At 41.1% G+C, this 15,491-nt stretch overlaps 5 protein-coding genes across 5 annotated transcripts in view; 3 read left to right on the top strand and 2 right to left on the bottom strand.

Annotated features, from left to right (window-relative positions):
* LOC135339575 (4-hydroxyphenylpyruvate dioxygenase-like) overlaps positions 1-15,491 on the top strand; it is a 59,606-nt gene that overhangs the window by 22,747 nt on the left and 21,368 nt on the right. The gene's annotated exons all lie outside the window — the stretch shown is intronic.
* Positions 2,711-5,044, bottom strand: LOC135339564 (uncharacterized). Its single transcript, XM_064535703.1, has 6 exons — positions 4,558-5,044; positions 4,105-4,398; positions 3,932-4,023; positions 3,649-3,883; positions 3,225-3,506; positions 2,711-3,166 (listed from the first exon to the last, which is right to left on the bottom strand). The coding sequence occupies exons 1-6, from the start codon at positions 5,042-5,044 to the stop codon at positions 2,886-2,888; spliced, it is 1,671 nt and encodes a 556-aa protein (XP_064391773.1). The 3' UTR covers positions 2,711-2,885.
* LOC135339559 (uncharacterized) lies at positions 5,083-8,573 on the top strand. Its single transcript, XM_064535697.1, has 8 exons — positions 5,083-5,243; positions 5,348-5,416; positions 5,490-5,855; positions 5,918-6,211; positions 6,283-6,362; positions 6,489-6,735; positions 7,466-7,990; positions 8,059-8,573. The coding sequence occupies exons 1-8, from the start codon at positions 5,234-5,236 to the stop codon at positions 8,286-8,288; spliced, it is 1,821 nt and encodes a 606-aa protein (XP_064391767.1). The 5' UTR covers positions 5,083-5,233; the 3' UTR covers positions 8,289-8,573.
* On the bottom strand, positions 8,601-13,059 carry LOC135339555 (mitogen-activated protein kinase kinase kinase 7-like). Its single transcript, XM_064535693.1, has 12 exons — positions 12,940-13,059; positions 12,595-12,819; positions 12,230-12,394; positions 11,856-11,941; positions 11,483-11,741; positions 11,005-11,301; positions 10,697-10,837; positions 10,530-10,600; positions 10,143-10,379; positions 10,002-10,095; positions 9,612-9,858; positions 8,601-9,464 (listed from the first exon to the last, which is right to left on the bottom strand). The coding sequence occupies exons 1-12, from the start codon at positions 12,977-12,979 to the stop codon at positions 8,660-8,662; spliced, it is 2,667 nt and encodes an 888-aa protein (XP_064391763.1). The 5' UTR covers positions 12,980-13,059; the 3' UTR covers positions 8,601-8,659.
* On the top strand, positions 13,163-15,100 carry LOC135339577 (uncharacterized). Its single transcript, XM_064535719.1, has 8 exons — positions 13,163-13,315; positions 13,373-13,402; positions 13,456-13,524; positions 13,581-14,060; positions 14,112-14,348; positions 14,403-14,492; positions 14,782-14,848; positions 14,917-15,100. The coding sequence occupies exons 1-8, from the start codon at positions 13,206-13,208 to the stop codon at positions 14,983-14,985; spliced, it is 1,152 nt and encodes a 383-aa protein (XP_064391789.1). The 5' UTR covers positions 13,163-13,205; the 3' UTR covers positions 14,986-15,100.

Genomic DNA, 15,491 nt, shown 5'->3' with positions numbered 1-15,491 from the left:
GATGTTGACACTTGTAGCTTGTGCTGAGGATGTTGCCCTGTATCCTGGAGTGGAGTGTTAATTATGTGTTACAGAACAATGTCATAATTAAAAGTACAAAAATATGTTATTATTATGTAAACTCACAAATTTTTTGGGTAGTACTAGTGTTGTCCTATTACTGAAGTCACAGTCACAGTAGGCTGATTTATATGTCTATTGACAATGGCATTGTAATGCGCAATTGTATTTCGAACAATTTCGAACACTCACTGCATGCATGCATATATGATTATGGTACTGTTGTTATTATAAACTATTATTAAGGTACCATTATAATGGTCAAGCTAGAGCTTTATAATTATAGAGGGGGGAGCTCCATACCATGTTGGAAGCTTATAATTATAGGCAATGTGTTGATGAGGTAAATCAGGAGCAGATGAGTACGGTAGCCCTGAGGTATACACCAGCCCTACTTCATTTTGCGTTTGCGGTTCATTTTGCAGTTCGCTTTTGCAGTTCGCTTCTGCAGTTTGCTTTTGCAGTTGCTCAATATCAAGAGTAGGAGTGTTGAACTGCTGTAGTAATCATGGAACCGCATTTGCCTTGACATGCGTCATCACTGTCGCGTGCTGTTAAGTAAACTGTGGTCTGTGGTTTGTAGCACTGCACTACACAATCACAGCATGTGGGGTTTCTGGGAAGTGTTGCTAACATAACAAATCAGTCTATCAAGTGATGACGTATGTCAAGGCAATTGCTGTTACTAGTTCAACACTCTTACTCTTATCCACTCTCTTGGATATAATTATGAATACCCCATTTCAACATAATTATATCTGTTGATGAAATATTTTACTCGTGGATACCTTACAAATAATCGTTCAAACACAAACAGACACAGCAGAGATATTAGACACGCCAGCATAATCATTGGCTTGCCTGTTTCTTATATGTTGTTGCAACATCATCTAATTATTATTGTATAATTATGGTAACCTGTTTCTACAGGCTTGCTATCAGCATTTCTAGGTCCTGCTGTACAATATTTCTATGTCTATTGTATTGTGATGTCACTGATCATTGTGATTGAGCAACTGCAAAAGCCAACTGCAAAAGCCAACTGCAAAAGCCAACTGCAAAAGCCAACTGCAAAAGCCAACTGCTGCAAAGCCAACTGCAAAAGCCAACTGCAAAGCCAACTGCTGCAGAGCCAACTGCAAAGCCAACTGCTGCAAAGCCAACTGCAAAAGCCAACTGCAGAAGTGTATAGTTGAACTGCGAAACAAACCGCAAACGCAAAATGGAGCAGGTGTATATGGAGCTTAATTTGTGTCAAAATTAAAAAGCAGTATTTTCTATTCCAAGTGGGTGTTCCAAATCATATTCCAATAATTATTTCAAAGCTGTAATTACATAATTATACGACCGCAACATGATGATTTGTTGCATGCCGTCTCCCGGTATGGTCTTCCATCCAGAGTGAGAATGGACATGGGAGGAGAGAATACTGGAATTGCTCGTTTTATGCTATCTCATCCTCTTAAGGGTTCAGGGAGAGGGAGTGCGATTGTCGATGCTAGTGTACATAATCAAAGGGTGGAAAGGTTTTGGAGAGATCTTTTCATCGGCTGCACAGGAATATTTTATCATCTTTTTTATCACATGGAACAAACAGGCCTGTTGAATCCGATAGACACCTTACATCTTTTTTGCCTGCACTTCGTATATTTGCCCTACATTAATTATCAAATAGATATATTTCTTGATGCGTGGGCAAATCACTGTTTAAGTTCAGAGCGAAACCAAACTCCACTACAGCTATGGATGCAAGGGATGTGTACACAGTTACTGGACACAATTACTGATGTAAGTGCTATAATAATATACAGTGTACCTTAATAGCTTAAACAATGTATTCTTTTTATCTACATGTATATAGGACTACCCTTGTTATGGGATTGATTGGGAAGAGCCTGTGCCAGAAGTTCAAGAAAATGAACGTGTTGAAGTACCACCTACTCATTCTCCACTGTCAGAAGAACAATTTCAAGATCTTTCAGCACTCTATCCTTTACAAAGAACTCCCCATTCCAGTGTTCATGCTGTAGATGTCTTCCAAGAAGTGTTGGACTATGTTACGGATATTACCCAATAATGTTTTACTGTGTGCATGTGGTATGTGTGTGTGTCCAATGAATACTATTACATTTTGGAAATTGTTTACGAGAAATACATTGGAATTTTAATTGGAACACTGACTTGGAATTGTAATGTTTTTACTGTGTGTGTGGTATGTGTGTATGTGCCTTTGGAATTTGCATTGGATTGTTGGCATTTAATATTGGAATTTGAATTGGAACATGGACTTGGAATTGAATAAACTGCTCTTAGAATTTTGACACAAATTAAGCTCCATAGGTGTATACCTCAGGGGTCTTACTGTTCATAGTATTGCAGATTCACTTTAATCACATTTCCTTTTGTGATAAGTGCTTTGTACATGTGTGGCGTTTGATATTAAATAGTGAATATCATTAAAAGGCCAGCTATTGAGAAGCCTGGCCAAAATCTCATTAAGTATACAATGAATAATCCACCACCCACCCCCCTGGGAAGCTCATGCACAATCTCATTTGTTTTTAGAGCTGCATCCTGTTTATAAAATCTAACCCAGACGTATTTTGTTAGAATAAAAATTGTATATAGCTACACATGAATTTCTTATATAATTGTTGTCAATTTAATAATTATGCATGTGCATTTCAAACACTATGAAAACGAAACAACTAAATGTGCATATATATAATTATAGAACTACAAGTTTGGGGTCCTGCATGTGACTGAATTGAATGAAGTAGTACAAAAATTATGAGTATATATATATGTGACACCCTGCACTTTCTTTACAATGCAGTAGTAGCACTGTAACAGAGATTTTTCTGAACTACTACTGGAGCACTTTCATCATTTGTAGGCAAAACCACTTCATAGACAGGATCAGTGTTGCTCCCGCTCTGTTCTTTAATATCAGACTGCACCTTTGCTTTAAACTGTACCCTTGCTTTAAATCTCGATACTAATAAAGTCAAGCATCCGAATAGAATAGCAAAATTGAAAATGACTGAGAGTGCTAAAATAACTCCAGCGGTAGTAATAGGAGTCAATAGATCCACACTTGTAGTATCTGCAGAGTGTATAATAATCATCATAACAAGACAGTGATGGGAAATATACTGACTCACCTTTAAGCTCTCCTCGAATATTGATGGGATAATTGATACTGTCTGTCATACAAGTTGCGATAAAACACGACTCCTCTCTTGAAGGTAGATCATTTATAACAACACAAATTGCAGAATCATTAGCACTGGATACTTGCTTCTGTAAGTTCAGCGCATTACTGTGACAAAGCCCGTATTGCACAGAAGTTGATAATTTGAAAGAAGTGTTGGTAAATTCTGTTACAAAGAGAGTAAAATCGTCTTTTACCACCATGCTGAGTTCGATGAATTTGTTTTGGGAATCTGTAAAGTAGTATCACAATGAAAATACCAACATCAAAACTTTCGTTGGGAGAATATGGAAGCTAACAATTTACGAAATGAGACTTGATAGGTATAGTCAACATTAAAATTCACGAGCAACAACAAGTTGCTTGTAACTCACTGATTAGATCCAGGTGTGGGCTGCTCAATGACTGACCGATCATTGTTTTAGCGAAAACCTTAATCGAAAACAGGCTCTCTTTTTTCATTAAACAGTCCTCAGACATTACAATCTTTATTTCACAATTATAAACATCACACTCTCTACTTGCCAGTTTAACACAGACATTTCCAGACATCACATCTTCTAGGTATACACCATATGTAATCAGCAATCCATTTGCATCAAATGTTCCCTGAGATAAACATTGATATAACTCTGCATGCGCATTAATTGCACTTACTTCTGTCAGCATCATAATCACTGATAGGGATTCAAGTTCTTTTTTAATTGAGTATGTGGGTAGAATCATCTTTATAACAGGTGCATCAGGATCTGTGAAACCACATTATGTAAACCACATAGTTGCAACATTCCCCTTTCTATGTATTGTGGTTAAGGTAAAGAATTACTTACATTTCAAGTATATTTGCCTGGCTGTAGGAACAGTGCTCAAAAATCCGCAGTCAGCTGAAACAGTTTTCACCGTCACATTGCACACCTGTCCATCAGGGATCCAATCAGAACACAGCACCTCGTCTTCTTGCAAACTGCTAATAATATTGCTGCAGGTACCACAGTCATTTCCCACTATCTCTGTTAAATAGTTCCTAATACCTCCCAATATATCTGGCATGCTCCAACTAATTTTAAATTCTCTTTCTCTGTCATTGAATACCACATCGATTTGTGCAGGAGGTGCTGGGACAACTGCATAAGACACAATGCGCATAAGTCATTGTTAAAAGAGACAAAACATCTGCATGCATGCATATATGTATATCTCAGTAATTGTTACACCGTTCTATATACATTATTATCTGTGCCGTTATGTTAATAATTACCATCACTGTTATAAATTAAACTCACCTCCAACAGATATCTGTGCGTCACCAGTAATTTCAGTTTCATAGTAAGAGCTACAAGAGATCACTCCAGCATTCATTTGCCGAGTGGTAGACACAGCAAGTGTTGATGTATAATGAGTGCCGTTGTACTCAACAACTTGACCAACAACATTATCAGTACAAAAAAACTTTGGATCTGGAACAGCAGGGTTTTGAAAAACTCGATGAACTAAATACACTTGCCTATCTGAAATACTATTAGCACTTGGGCAATCAAATATTGGGTCGCTCCCAGTCCATACTGTTGCTCCAGTACCTTCGACATCTTTGACAGTGCATGCAAGAGTTAGTACAACACCTTCCCGTATGCATTCTCCAGGCTCTGTTCCATTGCCGATATATTCATAAAACAACTCTCCCTTTGCCTGATGATGAGGGGCTAGCAGGAGTATTATCATAGCAGTTGCCCGGATAAAGATCAATTCTCTCCTTTTTATATCCATGAACATTGTTGCTGTGTTGTTATTCAGGAGGCTTGATCGTTTCTTTAGCTAGCCAACTTGCCGCCGTATATAGACTAGGTTACTATTTTTAAGTGATGTCATTTGAGATCATGCAGATAAACTGTCTATAATTTTTCGACTCTACAGTTCAATAAGTATATAATTATAATACTAGATCTAGATGTCAACTCCAGGATGCTGTTTGGTAAGCCGAGCATGGATTGATCTGCTTATGTATTTATTAGCTTTATAGATCTAGTCGTTTAGTAGATCTATACTGTTTAATTACAATGTGTATTAAAATTATAGGCAAAAACGACTGCTTCTTTCTGGTGTTTATTATTTTTGTTGGTATGTCATCACGGACAGCTGTTGCAGGTTAGTTGAACTTTTATATCCCATCAATGCCCATGACTACGGTATGACTTTACAAGATCCTCTATAAATGCAGAAATGCCACAAGAATGTCTTCGTGATGGAGAACCAGCATCATACACTGGTACAATTGAGCTCATGAGAGGAACACTTGAATGGTTTGGTAGTGGTGTTGGTTTCATCTGTCCTGATGTAGTGGGTTCACTTTCTGATAACAGAATCCCTTTTGCTTCAATCGACATTTGTGTCTCAGCTACACAAAATGGAGAATGTGGTCCGTACAGTGCTAGCCTTAACTGTAGCACAGTAAACGAGGTTCAGACATCTGTACTTTTGTTTATTGCGAACTACACGCTGATGAATGGAGGAACTATTTTATTTCAAGAGTATCTTGCCAGGGTTCCTGACGACATTTTCAGGAACATAACTGTCAGAGTGGGAGGTAAGAGACTGAATAAATTGCTTGCTGTTCACTGTATATTATGTTTTCATTCATTTGAATAGTTGAACCAGACCCTCCCGAACATGCCACTCTGTCTTTCCCTACAAACACTGTGTGCCAATACGACTGGGTCCCGCCTAACGGAAGTGTCATAGGGAGTATTGGGGGGTACAATCTCAGCTATGGAGGTGACTGTGGCATGTGCTCACCAATAGGAATGGTTAACGGTAGTACCTTCACAGCGTCATGTAGTGGATGGATCCCTAATGGTCAGACATGCTATTTTGAAGTGAGAACTGTCACCGAAGATTGTGAATTTCTCAGTACCCCAGCAAATGTGACCAGTATTCTTGACGGTCAGTTAGTATATTAAATTTTTTTTCAGATACTTTCCAAGTGCATGTATTATTGTTTAAATTTTTTTCAGATACCTTTCCAAGTGATATTGAAGTAGTTGTCGATTGCTCACAGGATGTGGACAGTCCTCAGATACATGTCACCTGGAATGTAAGATACTATATGCACTACGGGTATTATTTATTATTGTGTAATAATTAAAGTCATTGCCTGCTGTTAATATGCACAGCATGTGACATATGGTGAATACAATGATTATTATATGCATTTATGCAGTACTCTCCTCCAGAAGTGGAAAACACAACCATCATTCCCGGTGTGCTTGGGTTTCTAGTGACAATCTACGATGACGTCAGCAATAACTATACACAATATTTGAACAACTCTGGAGTAAGAGCATATAGTTTCAACTCAACATCTCCAGAGTTCCAAAACGCTAGTCTGCAAGGTAGCATCAGATTTATTAATGTCACTGTCGAGACAGAAGTTGGGACATTCTCCAATGTATCCGATCTATTCTCAGGTATGACTATATAGACCATGCATGCATTTTCCGTGTGAGATCAACACGAAAATCGGATAACCCCCTCAGATTTCCCCGAAACTTGGTACATGGGTAGTAGGTGTTAAGATATTAAACCACAACAAAATGTTGTGGTAAAAGTTTCATGGTTTCGTGTGGCAAAAATGTGAGGTTTTTTGCAATTTTGACCTACACTGCATGCAGTTCATTATGATATAATGTGTGTAGCTTTGGCACTTCCACCGAGGCATCATCACCCGCGGTGCTTTCATTAATGCCAGTAAAAGCTATAAGACTTCGGATTGATGTGTACTTAGTGCAACCACTAATATAAAATATCCTGAAGGCCTCAACACTGGATCTGGAGTCGATTGTTCACCAATTAATGTTTGACTCCAACCTCACTAGAAAGCATATTTTTATGCACATCAAATGAAAGCCTAATACTTATGCTACAACCAGATACAATTAGTTTCAATCACTTCATGAGAAATGAGCCTTTGCATGATTCAGTGTAGGTCAAAATAGCCTACATTTCTGCACACTATAACCACAAAGCCATGAAACTTTAACCACATATTTGTGGTTTAATATTCAACAACTACTACCTAACTACTACCTACTGTACCAAGTTTCGGGGAAATCTGAGGGGGTCATCCGATTTTCATGTTGATCTCACATGGAATGACCCATATACATGAATTTATGTATTGTATGCTCATACACACAGTGGAAGGAACCATGGCTGACATTAGTTCGACTCTCACAATAGAACAATGTATTGATGTCTCCATCAACCAACAGTGTAATGAAAGTCCCGATTCCTTCCAAGCTCAACTCCAGTTTGCTGATGGTGCTTGTCAAAGTAATGGATCAATAAAAACTACTGAGAAGTATATGTTACAAAATGATTATGAGACATGTATTCGTGTGGGAACAGATCCAATTTGCTTCTCCGCAGTCGTGTCTCGCAATGGTGTGGAAGTTGCAAGAACTGTGAGTCAAGAACTAATCCTGCTTCAATGTAATACGAGTACTCTAAGTCCGAACTACAATACTGGAGTGCAACTTACCAATTCTAGCAGCATGCCCATGATGGACATATCATCAAGAGTTAATGTCCCTCACAACAGTATGCTCTACCTTCAATGTTCTACGTGTACGCTGATGGGGACTAACACAACTCGCTGTGTCAACGGAACTTTTGAGCCATTAGTGAATCAAAGCACTTACTGTAACTGCCCTAGTCCTCTTAGTAAGTTACTCTATACCGTATCTGGTCATAATTATAACTGATTTTGAGCACTGATTGTTTCATTATAGGTAATGCAGAAATAATTGGAATATCAGTCGGTGCAGCTGCTGCATTCGTCCTCGTCGTCGTCATCATCGTCATCATCGTCATCATCCTCAGTTGTATATTACCTTCTAAGTCAGACAAATTTAAATTAAGTTCTTCCCCTAACCCTAAGTCTAATGATGTTGCGACTGCAGTCTTTAACAAGTCTAAGAATTCAGTGGATCTCGTTAAAAAAACAGACGTGCAAACATAGTTATTAGTCCTACATATACTCATATCTTTAACCCAGAAACAGTGTCGTTATAATTTTATAATTCAAAGCTTGCTCACCTCTTTTTTTGGCCTGGATCTTCCCAGTTATAGCTCTCACTCACCTATTCTTTTAATTAAATCTAGCTTTTGTGATGGACACAAAATATCAACTGAAGGTATATGTGGCGCACCATCAATTTTATTTTATTTTACTATATTATAAGCATTCATGCTATAATTATTATCATGTGTTGCAGTCATTGAAAATTTCCAGGCTGTCTCCTCATGCAGTATAATAATCTCAGGTATGCAATCAGTTTGCAAGGTCTTCAATATGCAGTAGATCTATATTATTATTAGTACAGTATAAAATCACAATTCTTCTCTAGAATTACTCAAAAGTCTACTGCTATCTGATTGGTCACTAGTCTTAGCAACACTACAGTTAGTCTCGTCCTCCTCGGTAACAGAGGGTGGTTCATTGGTACTGCCACTCCCCTCCCTCTTGTGACACGCCCCCTGGTTATTGTTAGCATTCGTATTCCCAGCTTGCTCCGTGTTGTTTGTCATGGCAGCCATCGGATTAATGATCCCTTTCTTTGTTGCTCGCTCCTTGCCTCTTTTCTTTTTCTTTTTCTTTGTTGTCACCGCTTCTGATCGAGAATCCTCATCGCTAGCTAAGGAGGTGGTCTCAACGTAGACCTTGCTGCCGGCTGACTCCACCCACACTCTCGTTCCCTTGCTCTCTCGTAGTTTGGGTGTGGCCAATTCCCCCTCCCCCTCAGAGGATGAGCTGTTTTTTTCTTGGTTCCATGACGGTAGGTCGCCACGGAGATATCCCTCATAGTTATCACTCTCAGACTGAGTATCCAGTACTGTCTCGGCAGTATCTCTTGTGTACATTGTGTCATTGACGGAAGATATTACGCTCTGTTGAGTGGCGCTGTTCCTCCAGTTCTTCTTTGTTGCCTTCGAAAGGTTGTCGATATACGAGGGTAGTGGGTGGAGGAACACCTGTCCTGTATCGCTGATGTAACCACTTTGCGGTTCTTTGGCGACATTGAGGATGATATGCTTGGTTGGCTTCTCGGCCATGTCCTTGAGGTCGCTGACAATGTTGGAGAAGGAAGGTCGCTCAGTGGCTGTGAACTGCCAACACCGCTGGAGCAGGAAGTACCTGTAGGAACGATTCAGTAAGGTGTACAGAGTATCTATTATAGACTTAGCATGCAATAACTAAACAGAATAGTAGCTATAATATGGCAGTAAAGATTGGTAACAATAAAAGAGTAGGTCATGCAGGTAAACCAATAAATTCACTCACATTTCATTACTAAAACTAGCCAGGAGTTGAGGCCTGTCCCCTCCCACCATTTTGTCGTACATGTCACTGACGGTGGCATCTGGGAACGGCACTGTCTCCATGGTAATCACCTTGTAGGCGAGGATGCCGTAGGACCAGACATCACTCCAGATGGAGTATCGTTTCTCCCAGAGACACTCCGGGGCAATGTCCTGTAGGTAGTGTTCCCTCTCTGTCACAACATAGTAGTATCCTTCGTGGATCATGCCTGTAGGGGGTGGGGTGATGGGTGGGAACGATTGCATGAATGATCAATTATAACTATAGCAGCTAAACAAGCTGTATGGGGGCAGGCCGGATATAATTGGCCAATGTGCAATGCATGAGATGGATAAACTCTGTAGCTTATACCTGGATCTGACACTTTGACGTTGAGTCTGTCTCCAATAAGAACTGTTCTAGTGGAGAGGTCACGATGAATGAATCCGTGGTCAGTCAGGAACGTCTGCAAATATACAATAACCAACTAGCTCAATACTATATCTCGCTCACCATTCCCTCGGCAACCTGCAGTAGCACTCCCATTAGGTCAGCTGACATTTGTTTGTGGTAGGGTATTTTACTGGTACTCTTGAAGTGACGAATGTACCACTCTGGCACTGGTCCGTCCTTCAGACTGAGGAGGAAGTTGTCTAGACGACCATGAGGGACGAACTCAAGTAGGAGGCATGTTGGACCCTCCTGTGTGGTCACACCCACCATCGACACCACATTCGAGTGGGATCCAGCCTGCAAAGAGTAGCACAGTCAGGCGACAGAAAATGAAGGTATTGAATGATTGTTCAATGATAAAATTGTCCCTAAAGCAGCTCTCTTGATTACCACCGTATGTATATGAAATTGCTATACCATTATAGTATGTATATGTATTGGTTATACCTTATTGTGTATTGCTCTGAGCGTGTACGCTTCTCCCATAAGTTCTTCCATGCCCAACTCAGATTTGTCGTCTGCAACACAATAAAAACCATACAATGCACAGTTGCACACAGGTGATGTCATATGATGCATGCATGCATGGTACTCATCAGAAAGCAACTATTCACCTTTCAGCCTCTTCACAGCTACTGGGAGACTCATAATTCCCTGCTCTGGGTAGTTGACCACTGCGTGATGGACTACTTTGAACGTCCCTTTGTGTACAAGTTCCTCAAATAAGATGGAGCTGAATGGAACCTCCACTGGACCTGGTGAGAGAAACCAGCCATTGTACAGACGGTCTTACATTGATAATAACACGTTTAAGGGGTTTGTGATAAAGTTACATTATTTTAATTAGCTGCGGATTGCAGCCGGCCAGTACTGACAGCAACAAGAGAACGTATTCTTCCTTTCAATTTCAGCAGTTACTTACCAACAAAGTCCACTTCCTCTGTCTCTTCCTCCATCTGCTGTATCTGCTCGACCATGGAGACTGGGCGTTGTCTACTCTCCATTAGTAAACTATCTTTCCTCACCGGACGTTCTTTTCTTCTCACCACAAACCAGGCCATCCCCACCATCACTAACACCACCAGGATAATGACAACTATCACATTGGCAACGATGAGTCCTATCTCCCAATCACGTAGAGCTCCACTCACAGTTGGGACGCCCGTTGTATCTGCAGGATCCGTTGTCATGGTAGTCAAGGGTTCGGTAGTTGAAGGAGCTGGAGAAATAAAGTATTTTTTGTACTTATAATGCAGCCAGCCAGTACGTACTACAAGGCAATGTATTATCAATTTCAAACCATAAGAATAAAAATTGAGAACCAATCATCAGCAGTAGCTACAGATAACAGTGATATGATGCGTAAATTGAGCGTGAAGAAGCATGATCAGAAAGCTTACTTGGTAGTAAAGCAATGCCCACAGCTGTAGTGATATAACTACCCAGGTCCATAGGTAGCGTGGTTACGCAGACATAGTTCCCAACAGTGCTCTCCCCCAGACTCAATATCCTGAGCTCCCCCGACGAGGAGACCTGGTAGTTAGTCGGGTTGCTCTGAGGATCTAGAACCATTCTGTCTTTGTACCATGTTCCACTCACTCCAAGGAGACACCCGCCAAGACCGGAGAAGAAAATGGAGCTGCAAGTACCCACTGATACCTGATCAAACAAACAGAAAGATTTCGAGAATAATCAAGGAGTCTTTCTTGAACCGAGTATAACTTGTAAAGTGAAGTATTTTTAATGAGGTCCACAGAAAACAGGCACACTTACCGTTGTCCTATTACCAGCCTCTAGGGACATTGAGGGTTGACCAACTCCCTCGCTTAGAATGTTCCCAGAAGAAAAAGTAGCCACAGCTGTAGTGAGTAGAAAGAATGTATGAATTTGCATACATGCATGCATGCTGCATGGTGGTGGTACTACAGTGAAATGCGATGAGGCATATCGGATTTCCTAGTTTGTGTCTGAGAGTAAATTGAGCGACTTTTCATTAGCAACTCCCACATCCCCCCCACAGTATGCAATGAAGCGTCTAACTGCATGCCAAATCGGGTTTCGACTGTTTGTCATGGTTAGATAATCATAATCATAAACACGAGGTGAGCAAATTCCTTGGACGCTAACGAGAAAATGGAATGACTCACGATAATTGTTGAAGACACCCTGAATCACAGCCATTCTGACCTCTTCAACCTCCACAATAAACAAGCAGACGTGCAGACAGGAGCCATTGGGGGCCGTGTACATTGCCTCGTAAAAACCTCCCCTAGAGCACTCCACACTCAGCATGTATAGTGAGGCCTCTGGGGCTGCAGGGGGAAGGGGTGTAGTTAACTGCATGTGCATAATATTAGGAATCATCATCACTGAAGATTCTACAGCACCATGCACACAGCACACACGAGATCAGTATTGGATCAGTGTGATGAGATAGATTCAGGAATATCAGACAACTGTTAAGAATTCCTCTTAGCTAATACGTGCCACTTAATTCTGCAAGGCTACTTACTAGTGCTAGTGATGGCTGTGAGTGCCTCTTCCACCATGTTATCTGCTGTTAGTTTGTTCCACTGCCACGTGGTGTTGGTGATGGCATCCAGTACAAGGTGAGGGGGAACCATGCACGACATCTCGAAGGAGGGGGTGCTCGTGTTGGTCGTTGTGACGACTGAGTTCGGAGGAGGCTCACATAGTGACTGGCTCAATGCTGGCTCAGCAAGCAGCAGACAGTATACTGTGAACAAGCAATAATTACTTAGCTATAATTTATCAGTAAAATTAATGAGCTAATTGCAAATTGGTATTTGATATACTATACAGTGCCAAACAATAATCATGGCTTATGAGCACTTACACAGCAGTAACAGGCTGCATTGACAGCTTGCTTCTTTCATAGCTAGGGAAATATGTACACACACTGACAGTCAGTCTAGTCAAGCTAACCTCCCATCTCCCACACAGCAGGCTAATGGGGCGTGGCTGGTATGCAAGTGTAGTAAACACATTAATGACATTCATGATAAGGAATTACCACAAGCACTTTGAGGAGAAGTTTGACAGTCCATAAAAGTGATGAATACGCATGCGCCAAAGACCACCCACGACTCATGTAGTGGCTACATGAGGGACTTTCCCTTGCAAATGTATTTTCATGGCAAGGTAATAAAATTTATGTATACAGCCTCAAATGCTGCAATGGCGTATCTAGGAAGACCAGAGGAGAGCTTCAGGTAACCATTCATTCTCATGGAAACTTCTCCTTCATTACTGTATTCCTCCACTCTCAGATCATCGCTCAATACTACTTATCCGAAGAGGTATCTATCAAGTCTACAAAGTCACACAGTTTCCATGTGAATCTTGTATGCAGGAATGATATAATGTCTTGGAGAAGGAAAAAGCGGTCTTCACCAGCCGTCAACTGTGACTATGACAACCAGTAAGTGGCCCGACCCTACTCAAACGTAGATAATATTCATACCTCTTCCTCTATAGGAGCTCTCCTTGCAAACGTTTTGCGCCTGAAGAGCTTGTCACAGCTTACCTCAGGGATCTCAATCTGTCCTCCCCCCCTCCCACACCATCACGCCCCCTCCTCCCACCCCCACACCATCACACACCCCACAGCTCACACCCTCACATCATCACAGCACCTCACACCCTCACATCATCACACTCCCTCTTAGTAGCATCGCTCACTGAATGTCCCGGACTGGTCGGAACTAATGGCTACTCTATCGAGAATCAAGTACCCTCGGACGCATGGCACAACTTAGGACAACCAATCGCTACATGGGAGACCACAGGTGTGGATAACGAGACTACAACGAGAGGGTCGTCCCCATTGCTACTGATTGATGACACCTCCTGTCGTGGTAGCCAGGGGAGGGGGGAAGAGGCTAGTCCCCCAGTGTACCCTATACAAGCAACCACAAGCACTAACAGACAATGGACCATTCCCCACAATCCCTCATTGTAAGCATGCTTTGCCTTACAAAATATACTTTTAAAATATATTTCCTGTAGATTCTCTTCCACATCCGTCCACCATCTTTTGCCCGATTGCAATGAGCAAATGTCGAATGATCAATATACGGATGACAATGGACACTTCTTACAAGGGGACAGCCCCCCTTCCCACAAGACGTCTCCACTGACTCCACCAGAAGGCTCTCCGGTTCAACACACCTTGCCGTGGCGACAAGTAACAATTGAAGAGGCCAGCTCGGACAGTAGTGATGGTACGAGTGATGGCCCTGAAAGGTATGAGTGGTCAAGCGTGAATGCTCTCATGTATTGTACACCCCACCCACGCAGGCCGCTGTCGCTATGGATAGCTCCTGAGCTGATTAAATGTGTCGAGAAGGGAATTAGCAATTCTTTACCTCAGAGCCTGTTAGAGAAATAGTGAGTCAGTTAGTGTAGTCACTATACCTCTAGAACACAAGTGATATACGTCTAAATGCATTATTCTATGTCCTATGTTGCCAGCAAATAACTTTTGTCTCTATGGTGTGCTTAGATCTGCGATTTTTTTCGGACCCAAAGTCCATTTTCTGGAAAAAGCTTAATTTACAAAATCATTCAGAACTATCGATTTAACGTCCAATTTCAAAAGATGCATTTAGAGCTTGTTACAGTTTGGTTCCTTTCGGGTGTTCTATTTTTTGAGAGTTTATTGGCTTCCTTTATGTAGCAACAAACCAGTTGGCATGGAGCTCGTGTTGTGGGTGGACCAAAGTACTCTATTCAGTGATACTAAGGTAAGTACGTGTCACTAAGTACGCAGTGTGTGGTGGTCGCTATGTCACTATAGCCATCTTTTTTGCAGGAAATGGAGGAAGTGGAAATGGTTGACTCGGCAGAACCTATCTGGGACAATTCTGACATGGATTCATAACTGTAAATAGTAGAGAAATGAACCAACAAATCTACTTGTACTATTTCCTTGTTTAAGCTTTAATATCATATTGAAATCATTATGCCATAATTTATCAAATAATTTTGACCATTCAGTGCACAATAAATAAATAAATAAATAACACGATAAGTGTGCTATTCACAACACATAATTGTTTGTGCAACAGACACAGCTATAATGTACATGCAGCAGTACATATTAAGATGTACTCCTGATACATGTAATCAGGAGAACTCACTAAGTGAAAACAAAGAACAACACACTATAACATAATTATGTAGTACATGTACACACCGAATCCCTCGAACTAATAACCTCCCTGGTCTCCAAACTTCTTGACTATCTCGTCGTTGTATGGGTTAGTGGGGGGGAGCACTCCCATTTTTTCTAAGTATAGGATAGACTACACCTAAGAGTAGAATATGCGTCTATGTAACCTCCGCGGTTGCGGTTAGCCCGAGGCGCAAAGCCGAGGGAATCTAACC

Source organism: Halichondria panicea, chromosome 8, assembly GCF_963675165.1.
Source record: "Halichondria panicea chromosome 8, odHalPani1.1, whole genome shotgun sequence".
In the NCBI taxonomy this organism is placed as follows: domain Eukaryota; kingdom Metazoa; phylum Porifera; class Demospongiae; order Suberitida; family Halichondriidae; genus Halichondria; species Halichondria panicea.
This window is presented reverse-complemented; position numbering and strand designations above follow the sequence as displayed.

Excerpts from the sequence above, each read along its gene's own strand:
- LOC135339564 (XM_064535703.1), bottom strand. The coding sequence starts at position 5,044 with ATGTTCATGGATATAAAAAGGAGAGAATTGATCTTTATCCGGGCAACT. Across the intron at positions 4,024-4,104 it reads CAGGCAAATATACTTGAAAT|ATCCTGATGCACCTGTTATA; the intron begins GTAAGTAATTCT and ends GTGGTTTCACAG. Across the intron at positions 3,507-3,648 it reads CCCACACCTGGATCTAATCA|ATTCCCAAAACAAATTCATC; the intron begins GTGAGTTACAAG and ends ACTACTTTACAG.
- LOC135339555 (XM_064535693.1), bottom strand. The coding sequence starts at position 12,979 with ATGAAAGAAGCAAGCTGTCAATGCAGCCTGTTACTGCTGT. Across the intron at positions 11,302-11,482 it reads GGGCATTGCTTTACTACCAA|CTCCTTCAACTACCGAACCC; the intron begins GTAAGCTTTCTG and ends TTATTTCTCCAG. Across the intron at positions 9,465-9,611 it reads GCTAGTTTTAGTAATGAAAT|GTACTTCCTGCTCCAGCGGT; the intron begins GTGAGTGAATTT and ends TCGTTCCTACAG.
- LOC135339577 (XM_064535719.1), top strand. The coding sequence starts at position 13,206 with ATGAGGGACTTTCCCTTGCAAATGTATTTTCATGGCAAGGTAATAAAA. Across the intron at positions 14,349-14,402 it reads ACGAGTGATGGCCCTGAAAG|GCCGCTGTCGCTATGGATAG; the intron begins GTATGAGTGGTC and ends CCACCCACGCAG. Across the intron at positions 14,493-14,781 it reads CAGAGCCTGTTAGAGAAATA|CAACAAACCAGTTGGCATGG; the intron begins GTGAGTCAGTTA and ends TCCTTTATGTAG.
- LOC135339559 (XM_064535697.1), top strand. Across the intron at positions 6,212-6,282 it reads TGTGACCAGTATTCTTGACG|ATACCTTTCCAAGTGATATT; the intron begins GTCAGTTAGTAT and ends AATTTTTTTCAG. Across the intron at positions 6,736-7,465 it reads TGTATCCGATCTATTCTCAG|TGGAAGGAACCATGGCTGAC; the intron begins GTATGACTATAT and ends TCATACACACAG.